Source organism: Centrocercus urophasianus, unplaced genomic scaffold, assembly GCF_019232065.1.
Source record: "Centrocercus urophasianus isolate 14NV4802_14NV808 unplaced genomic scaffold, USGS_Curo_1.0 seq_34, whole genome shotgun sequence".
Classification (NCBI taxonomy): Eukaryota; Metazoa; Chordata; class Aves; order Galliformes; family Phasianidae; genus Centrocercus; species Centrocercus urophasianus.
The window spans coordinates 5,483,187-5,497,028 of record NW_024884911.1 but is presented as its reverse complement, the minus strand read 5'-3'; the positions used below and the strand labels follow the sequence as shown (position 1 = coordinate 5,497,028).

Genomic DNA, 13,842 nt, shown 5'->3' with positions numbered 1-13,842 from the left:
TTATGTTTGAACTGTGAAAGTTGTTTTTCAAAAGGGTGTTTGTTTCTGCTGTGCAGCTGAGAACACAGAAGTCCTATCAGGGCACCAGGAGCCCGACTTCTCCAGGAACAACAAATAAACCAACGCAAGCGTTTTTCAGTGCAAGTCCCCAAGTTCCTATTAACTTGTCTCACACATGAATTTAGCTGGGGGAAATCTCCATTCAAATCTGTGCCCGTCTCGCTTATTTTTTTTTTTTCTTCTCCCTTTTATGTTTTCCTTTCCCTCAGTTCCTCTGCTTGAAGAACATCCGAACCTTCCTAAAAGTGTGTCACGACAAGTTTGGGTTAAGAAACAGCGATCTGTTCGACCCCTTCGACCTGTTTGATGTGCGGGACTTCGGCAAGGTAAGAGCACAGGGGATGCGAGGGCTCAGTGCTGCTGCAGCTCTGCAGGTTTGTGCCATGCTGTCGTGAATGTGGGAAGGCTTTGTGATTTTTTTTCTGAGCAAATTCTGTGCCTTAACCCATGCATCTGGCTTGCGGTAGCTTGAATATCTGGGGGCTGATTCTGCTGTGTAATAGTGAATTAGGGGAGCAAGCACTCGTGCTTTGTTCAGGTTGCAGAGCCTCTGCGATCAGCCTGTAAGTCCATGGGAGATGGCTTTTTTGGGGGGGATGTGCTTCAGGGTTTTCCCCAGGTGTGTGTGTGCAAATCATGCACTGTCCACCCCAGCTGCTGCTTCTACCACGAGCACAACAGCCGTACCGAAATCACTGTCAGCTCTGCGATGGGGTGCAGGGAGTTTCTGAAGTGGTCAGAAAGTTTCATGCCAAGGCAAAATTAGCAGCAAAGTGAAAAATGCATGTGGAGGGTTCCCCCCCTCATTACCCCCACTGGGTGCTGGCTCTGTTGGTGCTTTGTCACCCAGACATGGGGGGGACTGAGCGCATCCTGGTGTTGTGCTGCAGCTGATGGGCAGCATTGAGTGCTGTAGGAGCCCCAGCTGTGAGGGAGGAACATCCTACGTGGTTCTGATAAGATCCTGTTGTTCTGCTCCCTTTGCTTCTGACATGTAAGGCATCAGGAGTGCACTGTTACTCTGATGGATTTGGAGCTCAGGGAAGCTATTACATGGGACAACTGCTATATTCTGCAGTGGAAAAGGTGTGAAAAGATTTATTAAAGCTCTTTCTCTATTGTTTTACCTCCCTGTAACTGCCAGGCATAAGCTGCTTGAAGGCATCTTCTCCTCCTCCGATTATCCAGAGCGTAGATTTTCACTGCTGATGGGGATGTATTATTTGATATTTATTGCCTAATTTATTTCTGGACCATTATCTGGAATGTGCAATCACAGGGGCTTGTTTTATGAGTTTTTTAATTTATGAAATACAAGGCAGCTCTTGTTGCTCTGGGAATAGGAATGCACAGAGGGCACCTTTTGGGCTGGGGAAAGAAGCGCCGCTAATTAAAACGCTGCTTTATTGTCACGTTTCTCTCGCTCTGTGCTGCTTCACGTCACCATAGGAGCCCATGAGCAGAGCCTGGTGGGATGCAACTCCTGGAACGTGTCAGCTGAGCACAGCTTTGTTTCCTTTGTGTCTTGGTTTAGCTTCTCCTGACTCCTCCTGTTTACTTTTCGGAGGTCATTGAGGACTTCGCAGCCTTTGGTCTGTAGCAGGGGAAGCAGATGATGTGCTGTTGGCTTTTAACCCGTAACAGTGCCGTTTTTGTTGGTTTTTAAGAGGCTTTGGAAAGGAAAAAAAACTTATCACAAACTTCAGAGGGACCCAAGCGTGCTCGGTGGCTGGGATCGTGCTCGCTTTAATGCGCCCTGTCTTCAAACAGCCTCACGTGGTTTGCGAGGCACAGGTTCTGCGCACTGAAATCTCTTCCTGCTGTGGCTGTCATGAGTTCGGTGGGATGTCAGCTGCCCTGAGTCCCTCTCAGAATGTCCCCATTGTCTTTGCCACCTTTCATTCCCACTCGATCCTCAGATCTGCGTTCAACAGCGGCAAAGCAAATAAACAGGGAAAAATCTGCAGCTGACCGCAGCGCCTTTCCGCTTTGAGCCTCAGTCCTGTGAGCTGAAAGAGCCTTCAATTCACGTTCCCACTGGCCAAGGGCAGACTTCACACACAAAAAATCCTCCCCCAAGCCATTCATTACTTATACCAGTAGTGCGTTTTGGCCTGTGAGACGCTTTGGCTGTATTAGAGACTTTCAGAGCAGTGCGTAGGAATTAAGGACTGTTTAATTACATAGGGAGCAGTGCTGGGTGGTTCCTTTCTGAGGGCTTGAAAGCAGTTATTTCTCTCCTCCAGACCTGAAGGCTGGTTAGACAGCAATCACCGACAGCACTCGGACTTGCTGAAGTGTGATTAGCAAACAGAATGTGGCAGTGGGGACTCTCATCCCTCTTTGGGCTTTAAGCTCAGGAAGTCGCTGCTTCCTTGCTGCCAGCAGGAGACCAGCTGGAGAAATGGGATCGCTGGCCATGTGGGCTGCTCCAGCCCAAATCCCCATGGGGCTGAAAAGATCCATCTCAGCCTTCGTGGGATGTTGGGTAATTGGCAAGCGCGGGCTTCTGCGGAATGGATGTGTCATGGTTCTTGTAATCGGGGCTGCAGTGTTTCCCAGTTACCCCAGGGAGCTGAAGAGCCAATAGCTGCTCACAGCCAATATTTTCCTGATGTCCAGTTGTTTGGCAAGCCCTCTGTCGCAAGGGGAGGGCTGTGCTTCACAGCATAGGTTGCCAAAAGTGACCTGCAGTGCTGACTGCCCACATTTCCAGTTTGTAAACGCTTTAAAAGACCAAATTGTTTAAAAGAATACGTTGTTTTCTCCAAGTTGTATCGCAGCTTTTCTTGGGTTTGAATCCTTTTTCCTTGCGAGGAGCTCAAAAACCATCATCCACAATAGGATGTATGAAACTGTACGTATAAACTGCTCTATGGTTGCATTGACTGCAGGACGAGGTGGCACAGCTATGTCTGAAATGAGGGTCTGGCATTGCACGGGTGCTGTGCCCATTCCCTGCTAACACAGCCCGGCTCCTGGAAGAGAAATGAAATGAAATAAAGCCTCAGTGCTCGCGTACAGCGTGGTGCTGCGCTGCACTTCATGCACATTTAATAGCAGCAATGATATAAAACACAACTCTTATTGGACTTGCTAATTTATTGGCACCGACTATGATGAGATAAAATGTACATAAATATGGATTAAACTCTTTATCACTCTATTAGTCAGCATGATAGCAGCAAGGTTCATTAAATGGAGTTACTCATTTTCAATAACTTGCAGTAATGTACCTTTTTTTTTTTTTTTTTTTGGAGAAATATAGTTCAAATATTCATAAACCCACAGAGTGTGCTGTTTATTAGCCTCCCACTCCTCTCTGCTTTCCTGATGTGTGTTTAATTGTCATCGCTTTTCTCCAGAAGTTCTTGGGCTGCTTGGAACGAAGCTGCGCCCCGCGTGCTGTGTACATACAGCTGCCCCATGGGAAGGGACAGCAGCACAGTGCTCCCCTTCTTGCACCCTTTGCACCATCTCAGCCACTCAGTGGCTGCTCTGTGGGGCTTGGGTGCGTGTCCAGAGAGGGATCCTATGGAGGCTGATCTGCTGATTGCTCTGTAAGTCGCAATATATGACGTGTGCAGTGGGTAGGAAGAGATGAGAGCAGCGCTCCCCAAAAGAAGGGTGTGTGCATTTCTTTTAAGCTCCCATGGGAGCAGCACTGTAACCAGCCTGCAAAGAGTACATGGAGATGTGCATGCTGCTGCTTGTTTAACTCTGCATCAGCTTGGATGTTGGGATGGAAAATAAAGCTGGGAGAGGACGAGTTGGTTCTGTGGGTCTGCTTTGGGGTGGGTGGCGCTTTGCCCGTGGTCAGAGCGCACAGAGCTGAGCAGTGCAGGACGCAGGGGTTGTAGGCTGCTCCTTGGCTTACAGGCTGGCTCACAGCAGGTGCAGTGAGTCCCACAGATGTTTTTGACCCACGCACTAAAATCGCGCACAGGAAACCCTGACGCTGAACTTCCCTATAGCAAATAGGGGCGAATGAATTGCTGATCTCTGTGGCTAGCCAAGCGTGCACCAGGTGCTGCGTTCTGTTGCACAGACCTCCTGCCATGCTGGCCATTGGAGCTGTGGCTCTAACTCCTGTGAATTTCCCCCAGCTCTCTTATGGAAGCTGGAAGCCAAGCTGTGTTGTGCCCTGTGGTGTCTCCTGTCCCCAGCTGGCTGAGAGCAGAGGCTGTGCCCCCCCCCCACCCGCTGGTGGCCCTCCGGCACTCAGCCCAGCACAAGCTTCTAGCTGCATGGTAACCAATTAGCACTGTTTTTCCCCTTTCCTCTCTCCCCTACTTGCAAATCTGCACTGTTTATAGATGCACAGCTTTTCGGTGGAACCGAAAGAGCCAGAAATGTTTGTTCTGGGAAGCTTTGCTTTCTCTCCTCCCCTCCCCCCCTCCTCCCCCCTTCTTGGCTGCTTTCCCCAGTATTTTTCCAAGGGGTCACATTAAGGGGTATTAAGTTTCAGATCAAACAAGCATGGCAGGATCTTTCGTAACTCCCATGGTCTGCATGGGAGCGCTGTTCTCAAAAAGCAGCTGGATGTTGTAATGTGTGAGGAATCCAAGGTATCGATCAGGACATGGATAAATGCATATTCCTAATGTGTAGGAAATTGATTTTCCTTTAGTTCCTTCACTTGGCTGAGTTCTCCTTGCAGTCATATTGGACAAGATTGGGGTGAAAATGATGTTTTTTACTTCGGAAAACCTTTGAGCAATAAGACATCCACGTCTCTGCCTCCACAAAGGGTTTTCCTATTGTTTAAAAAATGTCTGGTTGCATTTGACCCCTGCAAGATGTTTTTCCTTTATTATGTCATCGGGCATTTGTGACTTAATGACTTGGTGAAGATCATCATGACTGAGAGATGTCCCCAGGCAAAGTGAGTCCTTCTATACTCAGTGCTGCGTTGGTGCATCTGGCATCACTTGAGCTCAGCTGTTCTGTGTGCATTGGCAAAAGGAAGGAAATCCAGCCCGGGTCGTGTCATTGAAAGCAGTCCTGGGATAAAAGGAGGTTCTTATTCCATGATGATCCAGGGCTCTGATGTTTCTTTATTAAAATCTTCCCTATGTTTCCTAAGCTCTTGGAGCTGCAGCATCTGATAGTGAGGTTGTCTCAAGGCCAAACGCTTCAGTTACACAGAATAATTAACATTTCTTGAAGCAGATTAACGTGTGGGTGTAACCCTGTGTAGGCAGAACGTGCCAGAAGTGAAACTCTCAGCCTGAAAGCACTGACACGACCAAATGCCACCAACCTGGGGCAGCTCTGCATCCTCCCCCTTTGGAACAGATTTGAGAGAAAAAAAAGGCAAAAAAAAAAACAACAAAAAAAAGCTTCTGCAGGAAACAGATTCCAAAGGAGAGCAGGCACCAATTGGTGCATCATTGCCCCGTGCCTCAAATACCCACTGTGATGGTGGGACCTGCTGCCAGGGGAGGGGACAGGTCTTGTGTGCATGGAGCAGGGGGGCCTACTTGGGGCTCCTCCTCCATTGGCCCTTTGCATTTGGACGGTCACTTGTTTGAATGGAAGCGTTAATGTTTCACAGCAAATCAACACTGCACAAAGCAGGGAAAGAGAGATGGTGCGTGGAAAGCTCTGCTGCTTGGCGAAGTGAGGGTTTGGTGAGGTGTGTGCTCAGCTCTCCCAGCAGCTCCTGCCTTTCCAGCACAGCTCCGTGCACCAGGGCTGCCCTCCTGCTGCCGCTTGCTGCCAGCAAGGCTTCTCCTTTCCATCCCCCACTCATTCAAGTGAATTAAAAAAAAAAAAAAAGAAAACAACAACAAAAAAAAGTCATCATCTCGGAGTATTTTGTTCCACTCTTTCAAAATGGGCTGCTTGTTTGTCCTTGGAGCGAGTCCAGTTTTTTTTTTTCTTTTTCCTCTAGAAAAGAGATTTCTTCTGCTCTCTCTGTGCTTCCCATGCCCAATCCCATTGGGTGCAGGGTGGTGGGGGCAGAGGATGGTGTCATGGACCCCGGGGCACTGACATGGGACTGACATGGGTGGTTTGACTCCGCTTGCAGTGCTGGCAGGGAGCAGTGTCCTTTGAATTGGCTTGAAAAGCTTCTCTCAGCATTACAGGTGAGGTCAGGGTGATGGAGACATCTGAAAGCCATCTGCGTGGGCTGTGTGATGCTCTGAACTCATCTGCCCTTTGGGAGAGCTGCCTCTGCCCTTCTAGCTCTTGCAAACTGCCAGGGTTTGAGGTGGGTGAGGAAGAGGAGGGAGGCACAGGGGCTGTACAAGTGATGATGCTTTGCTGATGAGGTTAATGAGCCTCGGATGGTGATGCTGCAGCAAGTTCATTTATGTTCTCAGTCTTAATGGGGTGCATGTAAGTGTGGTATTTTCCTCTTCAGCATCATTTTCATCCTACTAATTACATATTAAAGCATAATTGTGTTAGCAAGGAGGCAGCCCTAATGCACCCTGGGTAAAGCTAATGGTGTGGGCACACTCTGCTATTTGTCAGGGTTCCCTATCCCAAGCCTGTCTTTAGGAATTTCAGGAATTTTTGCCCCAGTGTGGAGCTGGTAAATGTTTGCAGTCATATCTACTAAAGAATAAGGCAGTGTGGGAGAGGCTGGCTTTGGAGACTTCTCCCTGGCTGACAGATGGTGGGGATTTCACAGCCTGTTCCTTAAGTTTTGAAAAAGGTGGTGAGTATTTCAGAGGAAGGAGCTTATGTGCAAATGGGCTGGAAGTAAGGCCAGCAATTTTTGTGTTCTCCTGGGACTCGGATGGAGCATCCCTTCCAGTCCCCAGCCAGGGCTTCATCCTGCTGCCTTGCTGCCAGCAAGCAGTGTCAAATATCAGGGGGAAAATGAGAAGCCATCACACCATATGTAGAGCTTCCAGTGTTGGTGTCACCAATGTGCACTGAGAGCTGGGGATTCCAGAGGATCCCATCTGCAAGCACTGGTTTGGGCAGCAGGATGGGATCTTCTGGGTGCTTGCAGAGCCCAACCAACACAAGGTTGGTGCTGGAGCTCTGGTGTGGGAGAGGAGCTTGCAGAGGCACGGTGTGATGCAGTGGGCTCTGGAGCATCGCTCCCTTCTGTCCCTACAACATACCTGAGTCTGATGGGTGCAGCCACTCTGCAGCAGCAAAGAGAAATCCCGTCTTCCAAACCAGTGGACTGTAAAGATTATTGAAAAAAAAAATTGAATATATTTCTCTCATGCGGAAATAGTGCTTTAGTTCCTGTACATAGAGATTTATCAAAAGGACCTCTGTGCTCCAGAAGCAGCGCTGAGATCACAGTTCACTGCAGATGTGAATTGAACTGGCTGAGTCCCACTTCGTAAGAATATGAATAACCATTGTGCAGTGGCAGTGTATCTTGAACCCTATGCGTCAGTTCTGCTCTCAGGCTGCTTTTGGAGACGCTAGGTTTTCACAGCAAATTAATTAAGAAAGCTGAAAAAAAAAAAAAAAGTAAAAATAAAGCAAACCCAAATTTTCTGGCTCATGGAAATAACACGAAGTTGGCTACGAGGGCTCTGTGACATTGGTTGCTGGGGAGCAGCAGCAAATGGAGTCCAGCAGTCCCTGCAGATGTCAGAGATGGATCCATGTAGGTCTGTTTGGCTCTGTTTCCTTTCTCAACTGGGATGTTTGGTTCCATTGTAAAAGATGCTGGATGGGAAGCTAATTTTAAGCACTTTCAGCTAATGCAGCTGTTGTGGGTGTGCTGATTTTGTAGACCTTAGCTGACAGCTCCTCCTAGGAGATTTGGTTTCTGGACCAAGAGCTCAATGGGATTAGATGTTTATGGTGTATTAGATCACACACACAGATTTATTAATCAGTAGGTGATGCTGTGGTAGGGCCTTGAATAGTCTGGAAGGGGAAAAACCCATTGACCTCGGTGGTGCTTTTGAGGTAAAGAAGAAAGGCAGGTCAGGGTCACCAGCCCATGTTTGATCTAAGTATCAGACTTTGTTTAAAAACATACATGCATAGGAAAAGCTGCAGTTGGGAAGGAGAAAAACTTTTGGTTAAAATCCTACCTGCAGGGAGCCGTGCGAAGGGCTCTAGCCTGAAGGCCCCGCTGTTTGCTCAGCCCATTTCCTCCATCAGCCAAACCCCAGCACGCTGCCTGCCGCCCGTCCCATCGCCTTTGTTCATAACATTGTTCTAATTACTGGAGTGTGAAGAATTGACCCTTCAAATGCCTCTTGGCAAATTCCATTTGCGCATTGATGCTGTTTGTCTCGCCATTAGGGCTGGCTGTAGTGGGGCTGTGGTCTGGGACTTCTCTGCCCTTCCTGGGGGTTGGGAAGGAGGATCGGAGGGGTGATCCCTTCTGTTGGGCTCCTGTTGGGGTGTGTGTTGGCCATATCCTTTCTCCTACTCCAGGCCAGCAAAAAGCACAGTTTTGGGGGATGTACATATCTCTACCCCACTGTATTGTGCAAGAATTGAAGTCCACTGAGTACACTTGGGACCTTTTGGCCCTGGCTCAGAGCAGCAGACTTGCACACATCATTTCTAGAGGACTTTTGGTTTTTAAGTGGGTAGGGAGCTCTTGAGTAATGGTTTGGACTCTTCCTGCAGTTGTGAGGGGCTAAAAGCTTAAAAATAAAACTGAAAGCTCAGTTAGCAAGTAATTGCAAGGTTCCTTGGCCTAAGGCTTTAAGAAAAATGCCAAGGAGGAGGTTTTCTCCCTAATGTTAGAGAATGGGCAGCTTTGGACCGGCTCCTGACTCCTTCAGCACTTACGGTAGGTCTGTGCAGCTGCTGTGAAATTACAGGTTGCTGCTGTTTGGGTTTCCGTCATCCCCAAGAGTGCCTTGGCAGCACGGGAGCCCAGGCCAGCAAGTCCTGGAGAGGAGAGCTAGGATTGATTGCAGAGGTTGTCCTCCCCCGGACCCCATGTGGGGCTGCAGCCAGTTTCTGGTATATAAGAAAGTCTAATTGCCCATTATGGGAGTGTTTGGTGCACACACCGACCCTTTGTAATGTGCCTCTTCTTGGTCAGTGACTCAGGGAAGAGCAGTTATCCTTCAGAGGAGCAGCAGAGCCTGAACCTTCACTTCATTACCATGCTGTTGTGTCAGCTGCTCTGTTTTAGCCCTGAAAGGGGGAGAACTAGAAAAAAACAAGGGAAGGTTGTGAAGTCCCGCCTCTGGCTAAGCAAAGGAGAATGGTTTGTGGCTGGAGATGCTCAGCATAGGCTTCAGCAGTTGGCCTAAATGATCTCAGTCGCCTTTTCAACCTTGACAGCCCTATGGTTCTTGCTTTCACTGTGGCAGAGCCCAGCACAAGAGAAAAGCAGTGCTGGGAGCCCTGGGAGAAGAAAGTGGCACCGATGGAAAAAGCTGTTGGGCTGCGTGAGGTGGAAACCTCCCCAGCGCAGTGTGCAGCGGGCACTTTGCTGGCACCTTGTGCTTACAGGGGTGTTTCTGAAGCTGTGTAGAACCCATTTAATTTCAGCTCCTCCCAGACACTTCTCCAGCTCTGTCTTTGCCACAAATTGGTTTGTAAAGAGGCAGCGATCGATTGACATGAAGTGGGCACAGATTCTTGCTAGTGAAGCTGTGGGGAGGACAAGTAGATCTTTAGATGCCAGTGGTTTTGCTCAGGTCTATTTCTAGCTGTATTAAATGCATTTTTTCTTATCCTGTTTTCTTAACATAAGCAAGTAAATGCCAAAACATGGTACACTTAGGGAAAAATGAGGCACAGCTATCAATCTGAGTGACCCTGCTCAAAGGAAGGTTGGATGAGAGACATGACTGGTGGTGCCCATTGGGGGTAGCAGTGCAATTGGACCTCAGGTTTACCTGTGTGTTTAGTAAAGCTGGTCAGAGGAATGATCAGGGATGCAAGATTTGTACAGGGAAAGTTTTCTTTCCTGTATGTTTGCCTTCTGGGTGATGCAGCAGGTGTGAAATGGGAGGAAGGTATTTGCATGAGTGTGGAAGCTTATCCAAGTGATGGCAGGAGGGGCAATGCAGAAATCGTGGCTGGAACCAAGCTAATGAGGGCTTATCTTGGAGATTAACTGAACTCTTCTCATTGTTTTGCTTTTCCTGCCATGAAAGTGAGTGCCCTGAACAGAATTACTCCACAGTTCTGCTCCATCTGGGGAGATTCAATAATTATGATAAATCCATTTAAATTCCCCTTTGTGTTTTGGAGGAACAGTAACGATTCCCCTGGTGCCAAGCCTTCTTTTGCTTTGTTAATACCTGGTTTTCGAGAGTTTCCTTTTTCCTTCCCTTGCTCAGGGCTGTGGTTTCGGGAAGCTCTTAAAGAGATTTAGGGAGTGCACACGCTGTGTGCCATCAACAGGGGCTGCACATCAAAGTGAAGCACACAAATAAATATTATCCCAACTCGAGGCTACTATTTATTCTTTCTCTTCCAAAACAAAACAAATTCATACGTGCCTTCCCGAGGCTTGGAATTAATAGTTTGCTGTTTACCAGCCTGGCAATGTCAGCACTTCAGTATTTGCTCCGCTTTGCTGGGTAGATTTAGGTTTGGACAGCCCATCTTTGTAGGGTTTGGCTTTCAGAAGGTGTTGAGTGCTGTGTTCTCTGATATTCAGTGCTGATGGTGCTGTCTGGTGCCAGGCATCAGCCCCACCAGCCTTTGGGGCTGCCTTGTGTGGGCTGGAGCCGGGGGCACTGCCTTGGTTCCACGCAGGAGGAACTGCTTTGCATAGAGAATAATCAAATAAAATTATGCCATCCAATGTTTTATGTATGAGGCAGCATGGGCTGTCAATAAGCTTCTATGTTTTTTAATGCGAACTCTCTCTGTGTTTCTGCTGGTGGCTGATGACACCAATTAATTTTATTGTTTGGAAATAATCTTCTGTGGTGCGTGATTTGCACAGCCTTAGCCTTACGCTTTCTAATGATTTCTCTATTAATTTCACCGCTGCCAATAAGCTGAAGATGCCTTTCAAGTGGAAAGGGAAACATGACCTAATACCACGGATAAAAGATTAGCAAGAGCAAATTAAATCTCGGTTAGTTGTGTTAGGACCCTGGCTGATGAAAGCAGAAGATCTACTGGAGCGTGGCGGTGCGTGGAGAACCATGAGCCTTTGGGATGGAGGGTTTGGGGGTTGTTCCTTTGGAGCTCACTCACAGCCTGTTGCAATGGAAAGTGGGAGAGCAGTGAGAGGGCAGCATGCAGTGCCCTGAGTGGGGGGCTCCTGGCTGGGACATGGGGGCGGGTGGCAAAGAAGAGGCACAAAAATGCCTCTTGGTGATGATGTGTTGTATGTGGGTGCATAGAAGTGTGGAGGTGTAGTTTTGGTTTTTTTCCAGAGCTTCATAATCGATGCAGGAAGTGTTTTCATCCCTTATTATTCCAGTGTGCTGTTCCTTGGGTGATAAAAGTTTGGCCCCTATAGCTCTCCGAGTTCAGTGGGGGTGGTGGTGATGGGCTGATGGTTGGACTTGATGATCATAGGGTTCTTTTCCAACCTCACTGAATCTGTGCTTTGTATCAAATCATCAGCTAAAAAAAAAAAATCCATCAAGTACTGTTTGAGGGCTGAGTGGGAAGGCTTTGGGCATTTCCTGGAACGGGCTGCCCAATGAGGTGGTGGAGTCACCGTCCCTGGAGCTGTTAGAGAAGGATTTAGATGTACTGAGGGATGCAGTTCAGTGGGGAAACATTGGTAGTGGGTGGATGGTTGGACTGGATGATCTTGGAGGTCTTGGAAACAACCTTGGTGATTCCGTGATTCTAAATGAAGCAAGAAGGGGGAAAAAAATCAATGCAGGTTGTCACCAAAATATTTATGTGAGGGCTTCTATAAATATACAAATGTAAGCATACAGATATTTACTGCTGTAGTGTTTTGGTTGCTGTGATTGCCATGGAGCAGTGTGGGCACTGCACTGAAATGCATGGCAGAAGAGTGACTCACTGAGGAGATGGGCTGAAGGACGGCGCTCTGAAATGCTTGATGTTCCCTTGGATGCAGCTGGGAGTGGGTGCCTTAGTGGTCTCTGTAACAGTGATAACATGCTTACAGCTGGATCAAAGCCTGAGCAGGAGCTTTATCTGCTGCCCTTGGATTTCTTTGCATTGGGCTGATGCTCACGGAGCGGAGTTGAGCCCTCCTGTAGGGCAGGTACAACCTGGCCACGTCTCTGATTTCACAGAGCAGCCACCAGATCTCCAAGCCTGCTATTTTCTGAGCTTAAGCGGCAGAAAAAAAAAAGTGAAACTTCAGGTATTTTTCCTTCGCTCTTCCAAAGAAAGCAAAACCTTGTAGAGGAACGGTTGTCAAGAAAAGCAAGAAGCAAATGAGCAAAGAAGAAAAAAAGTGCTTGCGAAGCCCCCAGGGCCGAGTGCTTGGGTTGCACCTTGGGTAAAAAACTGTGCAGTACCACCGTGATGCTTCCCTCCTGGATGCTTCCTTCCCTTTCTCACTCTCGTTGGCTCTAATCTTCCAATATTATAAGAAGTGACGAGTAATGGAGCTCTTGGCCTTTTTAAATATGTATGAACTTCTCAGGGAACGCCGGAGAAATGAGGAGCGACGGAGACGGATAGCAGATGTGCGGCGGTCTCACCACCGTGTCACTTACAGGGTGTTTTTTTTTTTCTGGTGTCCTAAGTCATTATTCATAGGCAGAGCATCATGTATCCATGCTTTTCATGTACGGATGATGATTATTTTAAAAAAGAAGGCTGTATCTGGGGCGCAGCTGCGATTCTGTCACAGAAAGCTGATGCTGCAGTTCCACTTGCCCTGCCTTTGGCTTGTTGGGTCTTTGCTGCTGGCAAACAAAGGTTTTTTTTCCCTCTTGCTGGAGTCACTCAGAGTGGGAGCTCAGGCACCACGGTGTCACGGTGGTTTTTGTGACAGATTTCCTCTTGTTGTGATGGTTATTTAAAAACGTGGCTCCTGCTGGCAGGGCACCAGCCCCAGCTTGGCCATGGGCAGAGAAGCTGAACTCACGTGTCTATCCCAGAACATCCCAGCTCCTCTGGGAGGGCTCAGCCTGACTCCCCAGGAGATACGTATCAGCATAGCACATCTACGGCAGCTTACATTTGTCACCATAATGCATACAGCAGCATTGATTTAATTCTTACTGGGGAAGCAAAGCTGGCAAGGAGAGGAGCTTGGGGAAAGAGGAGGACAGGCAGTGACACAGTGAGATTCGCTCGCAGGGTGAATGCTCATGTCCCAGAGTGTAATAGTGAGAGACGTGCCCAGGTTGTATGCGATGCTGCTGCCGCCCATTTATGCAGTAGTGGTGTTTAATAGGGTTGGCTTTTAGGCACGTGTTGGCTTTGCTTTTCCTCCCTGCGATCTCACGCTGTGCTGAACCCACAGAGGTGGCTGGCCCGCAGTGCAGCTCTGGGGGCTGTGATTTTCCAGAAGCACCTGGGAAGGGGAGATGCCATCTAAAGAGAATTACTGCATTGCCTATCAACTGAAAACAAAAGTCTTTTGTGCTGTCAATCATTAGGAGGCTTTCTCTTGTCAATCCGGGGGAAAATGTCTCCTTTTTCCTTCTGCCAGGCTTCGCAGGGTTTCTCCCCCATTCAAACAAACCAGCGCTGGGGCCAGCTGCTGACTTTATCTAAAAGCAAAACAAAACAAAAATTGGAATATTTTATCAGGTTTTAGAACTGAGAGAAAGAAGCAATGCGAGGCAGCAGGTGTCCTGTGTTGTGGCTGAGCCCAGGTGACACGTCATGCTATCAAGCAGGGCAGCAGGGAGAAGTTTCCTTTCTGCCCCCCGTGCTTGTGCTAGCATGTTCTGTGCATGCTGCAGGAATGTG

At 48.2% G+C, this 13,842-nt stretch overlaps 1 protein-coding gene across 3 annotated transcripts in view; it reads left to right on the top strand.

Annotated features, from left to right (window-relative positions):
* The window catches only part of VAV2 (vav guanine nucleotide exchange factor 2), a 99,538-nt gene that overhangs the window by 22,275 nt on the left and 63,421 nt on the right, over positions 1–13,842 (top strand). For all 3 annotated transcript variants that reach the window (XR_006170869.1, XM_042830650.1, XM_042830651.1), the window contains exon 2: positions 270–386. Coding sequence is in view for 2 of the 3 variants with exons in the window: in XM_042830650.1 (XP_042686584.1) it covers positions 270–386 (117 nt within the window). In the remaining variant the exon portion in view is untranslated. The remainder of the gene's footprint in view (positions 1–269; positions 387–13,842) is intronic.